The sequence below is a fragment of the Oryzias latipes genome, chromosome 22 (assembly GCF_053564925.1).
Source record: "Oryzias latipes strain Hd-rR chromosome 22, Olatipes_Hd-rR_3.1".
In the NCBI taxonomy this organism is placed as follows: Eukaryota; Metazoa; Chordata; class Actinopteri; order Beloniformes; family Adrianichthyidae; genus Oryzias; species Oryzias latipes.
Genome location: NC_136258.1, coordinates 26,001,898 through 26,016,286, shown reverse-complemented (window position 1 = coordinate 26,016,286; position 14,389 = coordinate 26,001,898). Strand labels below are relative to the sequence as shown.

Sequence of the window (14,389 nt, the reverse complement as noted above, 5' to 3'; positions counted from 1 at the left end):
AACCGTCACACGTTTTGGATAAAAGAATGACAATGATAATGAAAAAAACAAACACTGGGAACGCTTTGAAAACAGATCAAAAGATGATGGGAGAGGGTCTTTACACCGTAAACTCTTAAAGGGACTCCTCAAATGTGTTCTTTTGTGAAGAAAAGGGATTTTCAGGTCTAAGTGGGGAGGTCCGTCTCACCTGGGTTTGAAGTTCTGAGCACAAAAAGACCCAATAAAGACACCGACACCGAGCTGGACATGAAAGCAGACTGTATTCCTGCTTTTTTTTTTTTTGCTTTTTCACGTGTTTCCTTACAAAACATGTTGCCGTTGAGCATCAAATCTGATCTAATACTGATAACATACAAAGCCATTAGGAATGAAAAGTCTCCGGTGATTTGCATATACCCTGTTTGCATACCTCTGAGGAGTAAGAAAAACAGGCCAACACCAGCTGGAAAAGGGAACAATCAGTGCAAAGTTTTGACAGCTTTCACCTCCTCCGGTACGGAGACGCCAAAATGAGAGGGAAAGTTCCGTTCGATTGTTTTTATTACAGAATTGAAGCATAGATGCATTAGCTGTGTAAAAGGTAGAAAAAACACCAGGTCTCCTTCAATAAGTTAAACCTCTCGGGCCGAAGAGCGGAACCAGCTCACAACGGAAAACGCGCCGGCCAGCGTCCTCGGATTCAAAGGAACAAAAGACGAGCTGAAAGAAAAGTGCGTCTCCTTTCTAACCAGAAACGGTTTCGAGAAAATCCTCTTCCACCTGATCTTCACAGGGTTCTGCAGGCGGTTTCCCCCAAAACCTCGGAAGTTTCATAATTTGATCGACAAACAATAAGCTGAATTATAATTGGTAAAAAAAAGAAAAATAACAATAACAATAATTACAAAGACAGTAATAACGAGAAATGTAAATAATAAACACAGTCCTGTACAGTCAGACTCGTCGTCTGGGAGACGCCAGCGATGGACTATGGACTGGTCTCCAGCAGAACCGGACCGACTGAAGAAAAGTGGCCAATGCTGTGTCCTCCTCTCTGCTCCAGCTTCCATCAGCTGCCTTCAAATGTTAAAAGCACATCTGAAAAAGAGGAGGAGATGCAGAGGATGAAGGTGTGTTGTTCCTGTAAGCCATCACCGTGGAAACAAAGAAGGCGACGCAGGCGTCCTCTGGATCCGGGCCAGATCACGCCATTTGAGCCCATCTCACTGTAAACGCTGAAACTGAGTGGGAGACAAGCTGTGAGAACGGGATATTTGAGGCTGGGAGACAAAAGAGGATGCAGGAGCTTCATCTGTGTGGTCGCCTCCAACCGCCATCCGCCAAGCGTGATCGTGCAACATTCACACGTTCGTTTATCTGTTGGGTCACGGCGTTGGATTAGACGTGAGGAATTTTCGTAGTTTAGATCATCGACTGTGAGTGAGTGTGATGTCACCCAGAAAAAAGATAGGTTTAAATTAGTCTATGAGATTTTGCCCTTTTGGGCGAGCAGGTACTTCCTGTTTGGAACACTGGAGGAAGGGGGGGTCACTCAGTCCAGTTCCCGTATACAGTCGATGGTTTAGATCAGGTGCGGCGAATATGTTGATTAAAATGAAAGTGTATGAGGATTAAAAAATTAGGAAAGGGTTAATGGCCGACGAAGTGGGCGTTATCAGAAATGAACGCACGACGTGGAAGCCTGAACCTTTCGCCGCAACGCGTTAAGGCTGATGATGCACACTTCAAAGGCCATTAACCCACTTATACTATGGTCAGTTACAAAAGAAATTACGAATCAACCAGTTTTAAATACTTTATTCCTGTTATTTTTTCAGTTTGGACTATTTGTTACGTGGGGCGGTCAATGTCCAGCGATAAAAAGCCATAGATATATGCCGATGGTCACGATGATCAGAGAAAAAGTTCACCTCTTCCCGGTTGTTTTAGTCCAGATGATGAAGCAAAAGTTTGTTTTAAAGAAGCCAGCGCAGTGATCCAGAATATTGAAGCTATGTGACCGGAACTACTTTTTTAGACGTGCGGTTATCACTGTGGTATATCACTTTTTAATGCGCAGCCAGCAGCCAATCAGAATTGAGAATTCACCTGGACCATGGTATAAAACTGTGATAATAAACACAGAAGTTCAATGGAAACAGAATCACAAACTTTTTTGGCTCCATAGAAAAGTCCAGCGGCGCTGCACGGCTCACCTCACTCGGGTTTGCAGTCGACGCCGCTCTTGCAGGAACTCAGTCCAGTTCGTGAACTTCCTCCTGCAGGGAGGCCGCCATTCGGCTCGCATCGCTGACCCGTTTGGCCATGATTTCCCACTGTGGCGTCAGGCCTTTGGATTTCCCTGCAAATGAAACACAGCACGACAGATTTAAAGGAAGCGCAAACACGTCCGCCTCCTCAGGGCTGAACTTCCTCAATTTACCAAAAAAAAGAAAAATAATATATATATGCATTTCAACACATATAGGAAAAGCAAAAAATATATATTTTTTAAAATACCTGCAAAAGAATCGTTCAAGGTTGAGAACATTAAATCAAACATGAAATAAAATAGTTTATTACAGACAAACATCTGCTTTAAAAGCCTCAATGTGTCAGCTGCTGGTGTAGATCTACACCAGCAGGGGGCGACAAACACAAAGCAAACCGAGGCGGAGAATAGTTTTAAAACATCTGCAGCAGAGAAGACGCAGATGGAGATGCAGTGAAGGCTCACTGTGAAACTCTCCTCAAATTAAGAAACTCTGTCAGTGAACACAATTCATGTATTTTCCTAAATCCTACAGTGAAGCTGATTCAAATAAAATCAGATCTTATTTGGTCAGATTTGATTTCAGTTCACTGCGAGTTACTCTGCAGGCATCACCAACCATTCTCCGTCTGAATTCGGATGTAAGTGAAGCAAAATAAAAAACAATTCGCTCCTCAGAAAGACTGTATTGTTGAGTTTGCAGTGAGGTGTTTGCTTGTTTGATTCTCAACCTGCAGAGCTTCCTGTCTGCATCTTCATGGTAAATCATCCGGATGATGTTTCTTCACCAATGCGTCTGCTTCCTGAACGAAACAACAGAGCTGCCCCACAAACTTCCCAACAGAGTCACCAAGAATATAAAAAATTTGGATAGGATTAAACTGAACTTTGACTTACAAAAAAGGGGAAAATGATAAATAATTCTGCACTTAAGGGGTTGAACTATTACAATCATACAGAAAAGCATCTCACAATCATGTTTTAAATTATTCCCCAAAAGCTGCAACACGCCCCCCCACACCCACCCCCCCGAAAGTGAGTCCTCTTTGATGAGCTGCAAGGACCCGGATCAGACGGCGAGTCTGGCCGAGGTCCAACTCCTGATGCATTATTCCAGCCCCAGCCTGAGGTGGGCTCAGAGACCAGGAGGCGCTCTCCTCCAACACAGTACCCCCCCCCCCCATCCTCCTCATCTTCCACCGTTACCATAACAACGCAGGCCATAGCCTCCAGCTAAAGCAGCAAGGCTGATCCCATCCTCCAGCAACCTCCCTCTTCTCTCCATCTTCCACCCCCCTCATCACAATGCAGCCAAATGAAAACTGGGACATAACCCCCCACCCAAAAAAAATCAGAGCAAACTGTGGACAACTTGAGGCAAACGAGGGAAAAATTTGAGCCGTTTCGATCGGAGGGATTGAAATGATTGAGATGCAGAGGTTCCTGCAGCCATGCTGAGGAAGAACCAGGAACCTCCCGACAGGCTGCACTACAGCGGGCGGCCTGCAGGGGGCGCTCACCATCCAGTCCGTTGTGCTGCTCATAGCTGCGCTTGCCCAGGATGGTGGGGGAGCCGTTGTTCAGGATGGGGGAGGACTTTATGGGGGTCAAGCTGCCTGTTGAGATGGTGGGTCCGCGGATCACAGGGTCTGGCTTCGGAGGACGGGGATGTGCTTCTAAAGAAATAAAGACAAAAATTCTCAAATCTTTCAACAAAACAAAACTATAAGATTTTTGGTTCAACTTTTTTGATTCAGAGATTTAGGAAATGATTTGCAGCACTAAAAACCACAGCTGCCATGAGCATTTGAGGCTCCAATACATCAAGTTTCACACTTCATATGCAAAAAAAAAAAACAACCCACAATGGCATCAATTTAAAGACCCACTGAGGAAAATTGTGTTTGTGTCATTCTTCTGATGATTTCTAATGAACTCCTGCCGCTCTGCAGAAACTATGTCCTGGAAAACGACACAAGCTTTTTGGTTTGGGCCAAAAATCACATCGTCGCGATTAAAAGACCAGTGGGAACGTTGTGAAAATAGATCAAAGATAATCGGAGTGGGACTTTAATGAATACGTTTGTAATTACAGGGAAATAAACACATTTTACCGATTAGTAACCACAAAGTAAATGTACATTCATGTACTTAAAACTCCAAATGCCACAAGAAGAGTCTCTGAAGCGTGAAGCTCTAAAGGGAGAAATTTGAAGACAGTTCCTGTGATTTCCTGCGCTCCTCACTGCTCATGTCCTCCATGATCCCTGAAGCCCGTTTGAGCAGCAGATTCTCACCTAAGTACCGAACCACAGACTCCAGGGGTTTACGTTGCACGGGTTTCAGTGGCAGAGGCTTTTTGGGCCCGTCTGGTAACCGTAGTGCGCCTACAGGGCACAAAATAAAACAAAAAGAAACACTTTAAGAGACAATGAAGAGACAAAATACGGAGTCAGAAAACATAAAACGGAGGCTTTACATTCTGCTTTGATGGACGCCGTGTTGACAGGGAGGTAGGGGTGCCTGGCCATAAATCGCGGTCGGATAATGTCCTGGCAGAGGCGGCGGGCCACCCGGGTCAGGGCGGTGGTCTGCAGATAGAAGGCCTGCCGGGTCTTCACTGCGAACTTGGGGCTGCCACTGTGTCGCATAGGGAGGCCGTGGGGGCTCTGGGGGGGACAGAGAGGTCAACCGGATTTCCCTCTAAATGTAAGGAAGTTAATATTCCCCCCTTAAACAGGCTCACTACAAGTCAGAAAGTCTTAAAAACATTTCTTTAAATAAGCAGAAGCATGTATAAGTAGAGACCCACTCAAATCCTCTTTGGCACGAATATCACTTTGCCGTTTTTAGCCGAAACCAGGACATTTTCTAGGACATAGTTTCTGAAGAGCGGCAACAGTTTATTACGAATTTGCTTCTAAACGGTGTGCGGGACAGCTGGCATTTAGCAACCCCGCCCCCCTTCCCCTCCCCGTCTCAGAGAGTTTGTAGTGGGGAGCTTGTGGCCCAACCAGCTTATATTCTGTCAGTTCTTTGGCAAACTGTATTTTTTCATCTGCTCCTGATTCACAACCATTAGAACAAAGAAATACTCAGAAATGTGATGTTATTTCTCAATGTTCTTTAGATACATCCTCCATCATGAGAAAAATGCCATGAAAACATGTTTAAAACACCAAAAAAGGTGATTTTAATCAATGGGTCTTTAACAACAGCAAAGATTCAATTGAAATGACAAAATTCAGAGAAATAAATCATAGAAGCAGCTATGTGAATTTGTTTATTGTTTACGTCTAGATCTGATTCAAATCCCACCTTTCTGTTCTTGCAGAAAGTCTTTCTCTTTTAGAACCACAAAAGCTGAAGTTACTTTTACATCCTGCATGAAGAGATTGACTTTTGTGCCCTTTTTTTTTAAGTTACATTTCATGTCAAGAAGTTTTTTTCGTTATAATTCATCTGTTCTCTCAGTAAATCCTACATTAATTGTAGGAAACACACACTGGGTTCTCGTGGGATGTTCCTCCTCTCTAAAATAGAAGCTTAATCTCCTCCAAACTTGACGTTCTCCTCAAGTTTCCACACATCCTTTTATCACCAAATGGAGATTTTTAGATGCGGGACCGGCGTATTTAGAATAAAGTCAGGAGTGAGGCCTCAGCTCGGCGTGTGGGTTCGTACCATGGTGCTGCGGTTGGGTCCAGGCCTCTCGCCCTCCAGCCGCGTGGGCATCTTCAGGCCGCCGTACTTCTTCCAGTAGGTCCAGCATGAGGCGCACAGGCGGCACTGCATGTTGGGGGGGCCCCAGGAGTACCACTGGTAAGAGCTGCTCGCTACAAACACACAAATAAACAGAAATTTCATCGAAAGGCTTCAATTCCATCCTAAAATATCAACAGAGCACTGATATGAATTTTCATTAGTTATCAGGTTTTGTTCAAAGAAATGTAAAAAAACGATAAATTGGTTCTGAAAAGAGCCAAACGGACAACACTAGAAGAAAAACGACAGATGCTTTTGCATGAAGGAGCGAAAACTTTAATCATTTTTCAGTCAATTAAATACAACCGTTAAAATAATCGAGCGCTTCAGGGCTGATGATCTCATTTTGTCAGAGCGCCGCACCGTTGATGATCGGAGTGACTCACTGTAGCAGCTTTCACAGGCTCTGCCCAGGCCGGGGATCTGACCCGAGCCCGGCGGTCCCGGGACGCCTCCAGCCACCGCTCCGTTCAGAAGAGCCGGCTTGACGTTGTTACTCAGCTGGTTTGGGTTGGGCTTGTTGCTGGAGGGAGCCGAGCACAAGAGACCACATCAGACCAGAAGAGACGAGCACATCCGAGAAGTTCAACCGAGAACGGAAACATGTTATGGGCTACCAACGATCTTTCCAACACGTTAGGAGGAGAAATGGCAGATATTTCCTATTTATTTCATAGTAGAACTCTATAAAAGGAGAAAAACCATTAGAAAATAAAAATAAACAGATGACTGAAAAGAAACTGACTAAAACAGGGAAACGGATGCAATCGTGTGAATTAAATAAAAACAGTATTTTTAGCATTTAGCATTGGTTTGTAATTGGAATTCAATCACACCAGCTCTTCACAATACTGCAGAAACGACCCCCCTCCCCCACCAAAGGTAAAGATTTCAAAAAGCTATTTAGCTTTGAAATCTTTGCTTTAAAACACAGTTGTGATAATAATTCTGATAGCCCAGAAACACTGTATGGAGTTTAGTGAGCCTTTGCCTGTTTGCTCCTTTTTTCCATTTTGTTTTCTCCTCGTCTTTGCGGATTTATGTGTTTTTTTTGTGTCAATTTTTGTGATTTTTGCATTGAAAAATTACAACATTTACTGTTTGGAGTTGATTGTGGAACTATTGTGTAATATGATGAAAAATAAAGAGAAGGAAAAAAAGATGCTGGGGTTGTTGTAAAATAAAAAAATATGATAAGAATAAATTTAAGTTAAAAAAAGGCATAAAAAGGCCCAGTACTAATAAAAACCAATGAAACTAATAGGTAAAAAAAAAATTTCAGTATGAGCTACATGTGTTTCCAAAAAGGGGTTTCATTATAGAACCCAAAATATTTTTCAACCAGTACATTTCTGTTTATTTCACCATACAATTAAAATCAAAATCCACACAAAGTGTGAAATAACCTTGAATAGATGCTCGTATAATCATAATTAATGTTGTGTATCTGCAAAAAGCACAATTAAATGTTTCTTTTGTTCGGCTGGAAAATCCAAAGATTTAATATCCTTAAAAATTGACATTTTTTTCTCCATTTTGCTCTAAATGAAATGGCATGTTTTTCCAGTGGCTGCATCTCTAGAGCAGATTGTGAAGCTTTGCTACTTTATGATTAAAAAAAAAAAAACATTTCTGCGTCTCAAACATTAGAAATAAAACAGGTCCGACAAGAAAACCTTTAATTGCGACAAACTCACTAGTTGGGGATGTAGACTTGCTTCAGCTTGCTCTCTGCTTCTGCTGCTTTTAGCCGTTTCTGGAACAGTTTGGAGGGAAAAAAAGAAATCAAAAGGATTTTAGTTTGTTTTTCTGCTTTAGTGCAAAAGAAGAACTGTCTGATCATCAACATGTGAATTTTTTAAAGGATGACCAGCAGCTGCAGCAAAGGAGCTTTAATACAAAGTAGAAACTACAGTCACCTGCTGCACGTATCTGTCTGTGGTCTTCCACATGTAGTAATACTCGATTATACTCGTCAGGGATTTCCAGGGCAACTACAGGAAGATAGAAACAAATATAGTTAAACAAACAAAAATAAAATGTTATTTAAATCTTAAAAATGTAACCAAATGGGACATTTTGACCCATCAAATGTGCTCTTATAGGTTTTTTTCCTCTTTTTTTTTGCTGGAGGAGTTTGATTGGAAGCTGCTGCCCTCAGTACTCGCCCCACCCATTCTGTGGTTTTCTTTTCTGGATTGAACAGACCCAAGAATGAACAGCACTGTCAGGATCTGGCCACCAGGGGGCAGACTGCCTCATGATGTGACATAACCACATTGACAATGTTCCACTTAGTTCAGCGTGGCTGTCCCCTGAGCATTTATTCAGGTACTCAAACGCGAAAGAGGACAGCATGGCTACTGTTTTTTTTTGTGCTGAATTGAACCAGAACGTCTATATTTTGTATTTTTTCCTTTAATATTCCATCATGTTTGACACTTACAAAATCTTGCTGAATATCTGTGAAGTCTTTGCCATATTTCTCCAGCGCCTCCTCAAACAGATTTGCCTCCGAGGCGCTCCACTCCTCCATCTCGTCCCTGCAGAGGACGGGTCCCCCCTGAGGCACCAGCGCGGCGATGGCCCGGGTCATGTCGTAGCCGGCGGCATGGAGGGTGTCCATGGCGTGAAACTATTGACGAGAGGGAAAAAGCTGCTTCAGCTTGTTGAAGCTGCTAAACTCCAGCAACATTCATGCAAAAATGCAGCTCTTCTGGCAGATTTTGGAGTCCATCTTTGGGCTTAAAGGCTTCTCATCCATCTTTTATAACTAAGGTTTAGATCCAGGCCGGCACAGACTAGCAGTAGTCCTTTAGGGCCCACGATTGTATACTATGAAGTACAGCCCCAAAACAATCACAGCTTTCGAGTTTCGTCTCACCAAAGTGATGTCTCTGGAAGCTGCAGCGGCGCTCATGTGGAGGCTCGGCTGCCGCACCGAGCTGCTGCAGTCCAACGCTCGGGCGAACGTACCTACTGAGCTGCAAGACAAAGATAACAAGTTACACGTTCGTCACTACGGGAAGGAAGAACATCTTAAATCCGATTTGATTCCAAAACCCAGATCAACGGTTCACAGATGAAACCACAACTCTAACTAGTTACTGTTTTATGTTTGAATGGTTGTTCTATGTATGTCTTTGTTCTAGATGTGTGACAAGGAGATCAGAATCAACAAAACATAAACACTCAAAGATGTTGAAAGAAATCTTTTTGTCTCACTCAAAGATTTTTCTGTCAACTTCCTGGTTAACTCCAGTCGCAAACAAAGCAAACGTCAGTGTTGATTTGGGTCATTTCACAACAAATGTTGAAAATGTTCGCCACAGATTTTCCTCTTCAAACTTTTGCCGACTACAGTAAAAGTAGATCGATGACAAGAAGATAGTAAATGAAGACACAGCAAAGCCTCAATAAAATGACGCAAAAACACTCAATCTAAACCGACAGTGTTTCCAACAGACTAGACTTTTTTTATTGTTCGTATAAATACCAAAAAACTCCCACATGTTTTCCGGTACGTCTCATCAGCAACGCCAGCAGACAGTCGTCCGCCGTGACATAACGGATCACCAGAGTTTCATAAAACAGCGTTCCCTCTGTTATTGTACCGGGTTACATTCTAAAAATACACTGCGATGCGTAAAATCCGCAACGTAGGATTATCACACATTGAATACACGTTTTAAAAGACAGACATAACTAACCATTTTCATTCTTTTCTCTCTTGTTTAGACTATCAAATTTCAAACCTTCGTAGAAAAATAAGACCAGTATTATAGAATTAAAAGAAGATTTATACACATTCTGTACAGTAAACGCAGAGATTGATCGACAAAAGGTCTACAGCCAATCAGGACGCAGAATACAATGTGCTAAAAAAAAAAAAAAAAGTAGACAAAATTGCAATAAAAAAAAAATTGTGAAAGGTGAGCTGCAATGTAGCGAGGGAACACATATGTAAAACTCTGATTTTTCTTATTTATTATGTTATCTAATACATTTTTTTATATTTTACAAGATGATCAGTTTAAATTTTCCCAGTCTGTGCAAACCGTATTTTTATGACACTGTTAGTTGATGCACATAATTTTAGCTGAAAATTGCTTTTCCCCCCCCATAGAAACCACAATAATAAAGTAAAAAATAGGTTAGAAATTATCAGTAGACGCTGTAAGCAGCAAAAATCTAAAGTTTTATCTGCAGAGGGAGGTGTTCATGGTGAGTATATTATACATCTTTTATATTTTAGGAGGCAAGTGCGACATTCAATGAGTGATATATAGAGTCAAAATCTATTACTTTACTTCATGTACATTGAGAAATTAATTAACAAGTGAGTCGTTTTAATGTGCGGCTACAATTCAATGAACATAAACAATGATTCCTTTCTTTCTACTAGATACCATTTTTCACAGAAGACTGTCAAAAAAATGCACCTTTTATAGTAAAAACATTAAAAGTTTGTATGTTTTCATTCGCCTGACTTTCTACAATCTTTTCTTTTCTGCATATCAATTCTTTAATGAAGAGCAGTTATTTCCAGTTTAATTTCCTGATTTCTTAGTGGACTAATCAATACTTCACTCGATTACAGAAATAATCAACAGTTTTTCTAGCTGATAAGAAAGCCCCCCCTCCCGTTTTCCAGACAGAATCATATCCGTTCAGTTTGTGTTTTAATATCCAAGTCTAAATAATGTTTCTGATGTACCAGGCAGGAAACGAGGTTAAGGAAAAAAGCTCGTCTGCTCCGACTCACCGAGCTACGACCAAAAACTGGTCAATCTGTTTCTCTGTTAGAGAGCTGTTGGGTTCCCACACCTTCTCCTCCATCTTGGTCAGGTCCCTGTCATCATCTTCATCTGGAGACACAAATGAAGGGAGGGAACTTCTCACACACGGTTGGTTCATTTGGGGTTGTCTTTTTTTTAATCTAGGCTGAAGAAAATGGGAGTGGAGCCAGCATGAGATCAACCTGCTGGAGCTTCAAGCAGAAAACAGACAAATGATTCAAGTGAACTGCTCAGTGTGCAACCTGAACGCTTTTCATGGCTTTGTATGGGAAATTATGCCAAGAAACACAATTCAAAAGGGAAAGTTTTGGTACAAAAGGTTCAGAAAATCCTTCAACCTTTAAGAAAAAAATAACAACTGAGCCTCGTAGTACTTTGTAGAGGCTCAAATGGCCTCACGCAGAAGAAGTGAGAGTCATTTTCATAAATGACTATAATTCGTTTTCCATCGTCTGAACAGGAGAACGTAGCCGTGGAGGACGATGCAGACAGAACAGTAGTCGTCCAGTCGTTTGCACAGTCATCACTTGTGCAGCAGACGGCAAAATTCTGAATGCTCCGATTGTGCGCAATCACATGGTCACATTGTGATCGCCATGGAAACAAAGCTGAGACCTTCTCACTTGTGAACAGCGGCTAGAGGCAGAAACGTCATGAAAGTGGATTTATTTTAATGCAGACCCTTTGCACCAGGAAGAGGAAGAAAAAAACATGGTTTCTCTGTGAATGAGGGCTTGCTCGCCGGTAAAGAACCTTCTTTGAGGAGATCGGTGATGTCCGCCTGGTATTTGTTCCCGACTCGAATCTCCCCCTTATCAGCCAACAGAGTCTTCTGCTGAGGGTCATACACCAGTGAGTAGAAGAAAGCATCCTGGGAAAAAGAGAAAGCAGGAAGCCATGAGAGGGGGGGGGGTTGCAAAGGAACAGGAAGCAAACGAGCGACCAGGGAGGGGAGGGCGCCTGGCGGATCGGTGTGTGTGTCCGCATGCGAGTGTGCGCGCTCTGCTAGTCTCTCGTCTCCTCATTACTGTCCGTGAAAGGAACATTCTGAGTCAACACATTGAATTATTCATCTGAAAGCAAGAATCTCCTCTTGTACGCCTCGCACCCCCCAGCCTGAAAACACAGAGGTGCTGATCAAGTTTGTACACCCCATCAGAATTTAGTCAACACCGTCGGTAAATATTCTTTTAAGGCACCGACCGATCAGGCAAAGCCGTTTACTGTCCAAGCATGAGGTCAGCTTCACTCAAACCGCTAACATGACTCAAAAGGATTACGCCTTATACGGGTGAGGTGGGGGGTGGGGGTTGACCTGTCCCGTCGCTCCAGGTTTTTAGGATTGTCCAGGCCCTTGGAAGGTCGTAGAGAGGAGTGGCTGCATCTTAAGGGGGGGTGCAGGGGTGTCTTGAGCTTCATACGGCTCCCTTAAGGGACCGTACCATTGTCATGTGTGTGTGATGCGTGTATCGTAAAGTATTTGTGAGGATAATGCACGGATGACGTGCGGGTGATGCTGTCGTGCGGTGCCGTAAGGCCGTCGTTAGTGGGGTGCGTGCCCTGGTCCCTTACTGCGATATGCAAGTGTCCATAGGATGTCCACACGGGCTGCATGCTGATCGTCTAATTTTCTAAATTCTAACAGTCAGCATGCAAACAAGGAGCTCGCACTTATGTGAACAGCACTTCACGTGTGCAGGATTTGAGGGGTTTAAAAAACAAAATCTGTACGACACGCCTGTGTCTCAACTACTTTGCTACAAAATCATGAAGACAAGGGGTTTGTGCCCCCTTGTGCGTCTCCGTCTTTAAATTAGTGCGAATCTTAAAACACAAACCTCTCTTTCCAAGTACGACTTCAGGGCTTCGGTCTCGTTCAGCAAAGTCACGCAGCATTTTCCCCTGGAGGAGGACCAGAATGTAAGAAAGAGCACAGAACAAAAAAAAAAAATAACCCGATCAACACAGAATAAATGATTTTTAATGATTAGGAGTAAAGAGGCTCCCCGGACCACAGTTTGTCCTGTTTGGATTCTTTTGGCCCTGATCCAATTTAAAACAAATGTAAAATGAACAGATCCAAGTTGTTCCCTATCCCTGTTTTATGAACCTTATTTTAAAATGTAAAACTTGAACAGAACATTTCTGTGAAGTAGCTTGAACAATAAAGTAAAAAGTAGAAAACATAGTTCACTAGTAAAACCAGGAGTTAATTAGTCGTGTGTATAAGTTCAGTGACTGCAGCTATGATTCAAAGTCCTTAAAAATCAACCAAGACTATCTTCCAAGTAGACTGAATATGATGAAGAGTATTCATGACTAGCTCATATCAATAATGCAGTTTATTTGTTTCAGTTGTTCTTGAGACATTTTGAACTTTAACTGTCTCCACCAATCATTCTTGGAGGCTTAATCACACGTCATCAGTCTGACCAATCAGAAGTGGTTAAAGTCTTCACTTCCTTGTCATGATTTAGCTCATAAAGTCGCTCAGTTCCAACAAAAATACCAGCTAAAGCTCATCTTTAGCGGTGTAGCTTTCCGCGGATCCGGTGCCAGACCGTGGAACAAGTGAACAAAACCATGAAGCTCAAAGAAGCGAGTCTATCTGCAATCAGCGGCTGTTTGCACTACATCTCCCATGATGCATTGGGTTAAAGTGACAGCGTCTCAGCACACAATGAATCTTAGTTGTTAAACGTCTTGAAACCACAACGAACACACATCAAACAGTTTTTAAATCTTTTAACTTAACTTCTAATACCTTTTTTTTTTGCCATAATTATCACAAAAATGCATGTGAGATTGCAGAGGGGCTGTAGATTAGGGTTGTGCCGATGGACGATATCATCGTCCATCGTGATGGGTGACTGACATCCCGATGGAGAGACCACCATCGTGATGCCACGCCCCCGCCACGTTGCGCGTCGACATCATAAGCCGCGGTTACATGTACAAAATATCTTGATGGGATCAATGGTCGGATTAGTATCCAACCGTGTACATGGGCCCAGAAAAATGTTTTCAGAATATAAAAACGTTCACTAAGGTCACAATTTCGGTCGGAATAAATCATTCGCACACGCGCAGTATTCGCACATGCGCAGTTTGAAAACCGGAAGAGGATACAACTTCCGCCGAGCGGCTTTTTTTCCAAACTTTATTGAAGGTAACAATTCAATACAAAACGATAACAGCGGCGAGCAGCTATATACATTGACATGTCAGCTCGGTAAAATACGAGACGATCTTCTAAACGTGCTTTTAATAATGTTACGGTTATTATGAAACACCTGTTCGCTCATCATTTGAATTTTAATCCGTGTGGTCAGTGCTTTTTCTGAACGTAGCCAGGATTAGCAGTATGCTAACACGGGCTAACAACATTAGCTTTGGGTGGCGCTGCATCCTGTGAATAACATCAGCCTTTATTTAGTCGGGACACGACTGGAAACACAAATCCACGTGATTGATTGAATGTTTTCTAAGGACTGAGCGACATTTCTGCTTTGAAGCTCAAACCGCTGTGTGTCTGCTGACGATCCGAGCTGTGCTCAGACACACGTTTAGA

At 42.6% G+C, this 14,389-nt stretch overlaps 1 protein-coding gene across 3 annotated transcripts in view; it reads right to left on the bottom strand.

Annotated features, from left to right (window-relative positions):
- Window positions 1-244: 244 nt before the first annotated feature.
- Window positions 245-14,389, bottom strand: part of mta1 (metastasis associated 1) — a 40,268-nt gene continuing 26,123 nt past the window's right edge. For all 3 annotated transcript variants that reach the window (XM_023951359.2, XM_023951358.2, XM_078941098.1), the window contains 14 exons: window positions 12,657-12,720; window positions 11,572-11,689; window positions 10,785-10,887; window positions 8,904-9,003; window positions 8,466-8,654; window positions 7,939-8,013; window positions 7,717-7,775; window positions 6,406-6,542; window positions 5,939-6,090; window positions 4,734-4,923; window positions 4,552-4,641; window positions 3,775-3,930; window positions 2,199-2,344; window positions 245-1,080 (listed from right to left, as the gene is read on the bottom strand). In XM_023951359.2, the coding sequence (XP_023807127.1) occupies window positions 2,238-2,344; window positions 3,775-3,930; window positions 4,552-4,641; window positions 4,734-4,923; window positions 5,939-6,090; window positions 6,406-6,542; window positions 7,717-7,775; window positions 7,939-8,013; window positions 8,466-8,654; window positions 8,904-9,003; window positions 10,785-10,887; window positions 11,572-11,689; window positions 12,657-12,720 (1,540 nt within the window). In that variant the 3' untranslated portion in view covers window positions 245-1,080; window positions 2,199-2,237. The remainder of the gene's footprint in view (window positions 1,081-2,198; window positions 2,345-3,774; window positions 3,931-4,551; window positions 4,642-4,733; window positions 4,924-5,938; window positions 6,091-6,405; window positions 6,543-7,716; window positions 7,776-7,938; window positions 8,014-8,465; window positions 8,655-8,903; window positions 9,004-10,784; window positions 10,888-11,571; window positions 11,690-12,656; window positions 12,721-14,389) is intronic.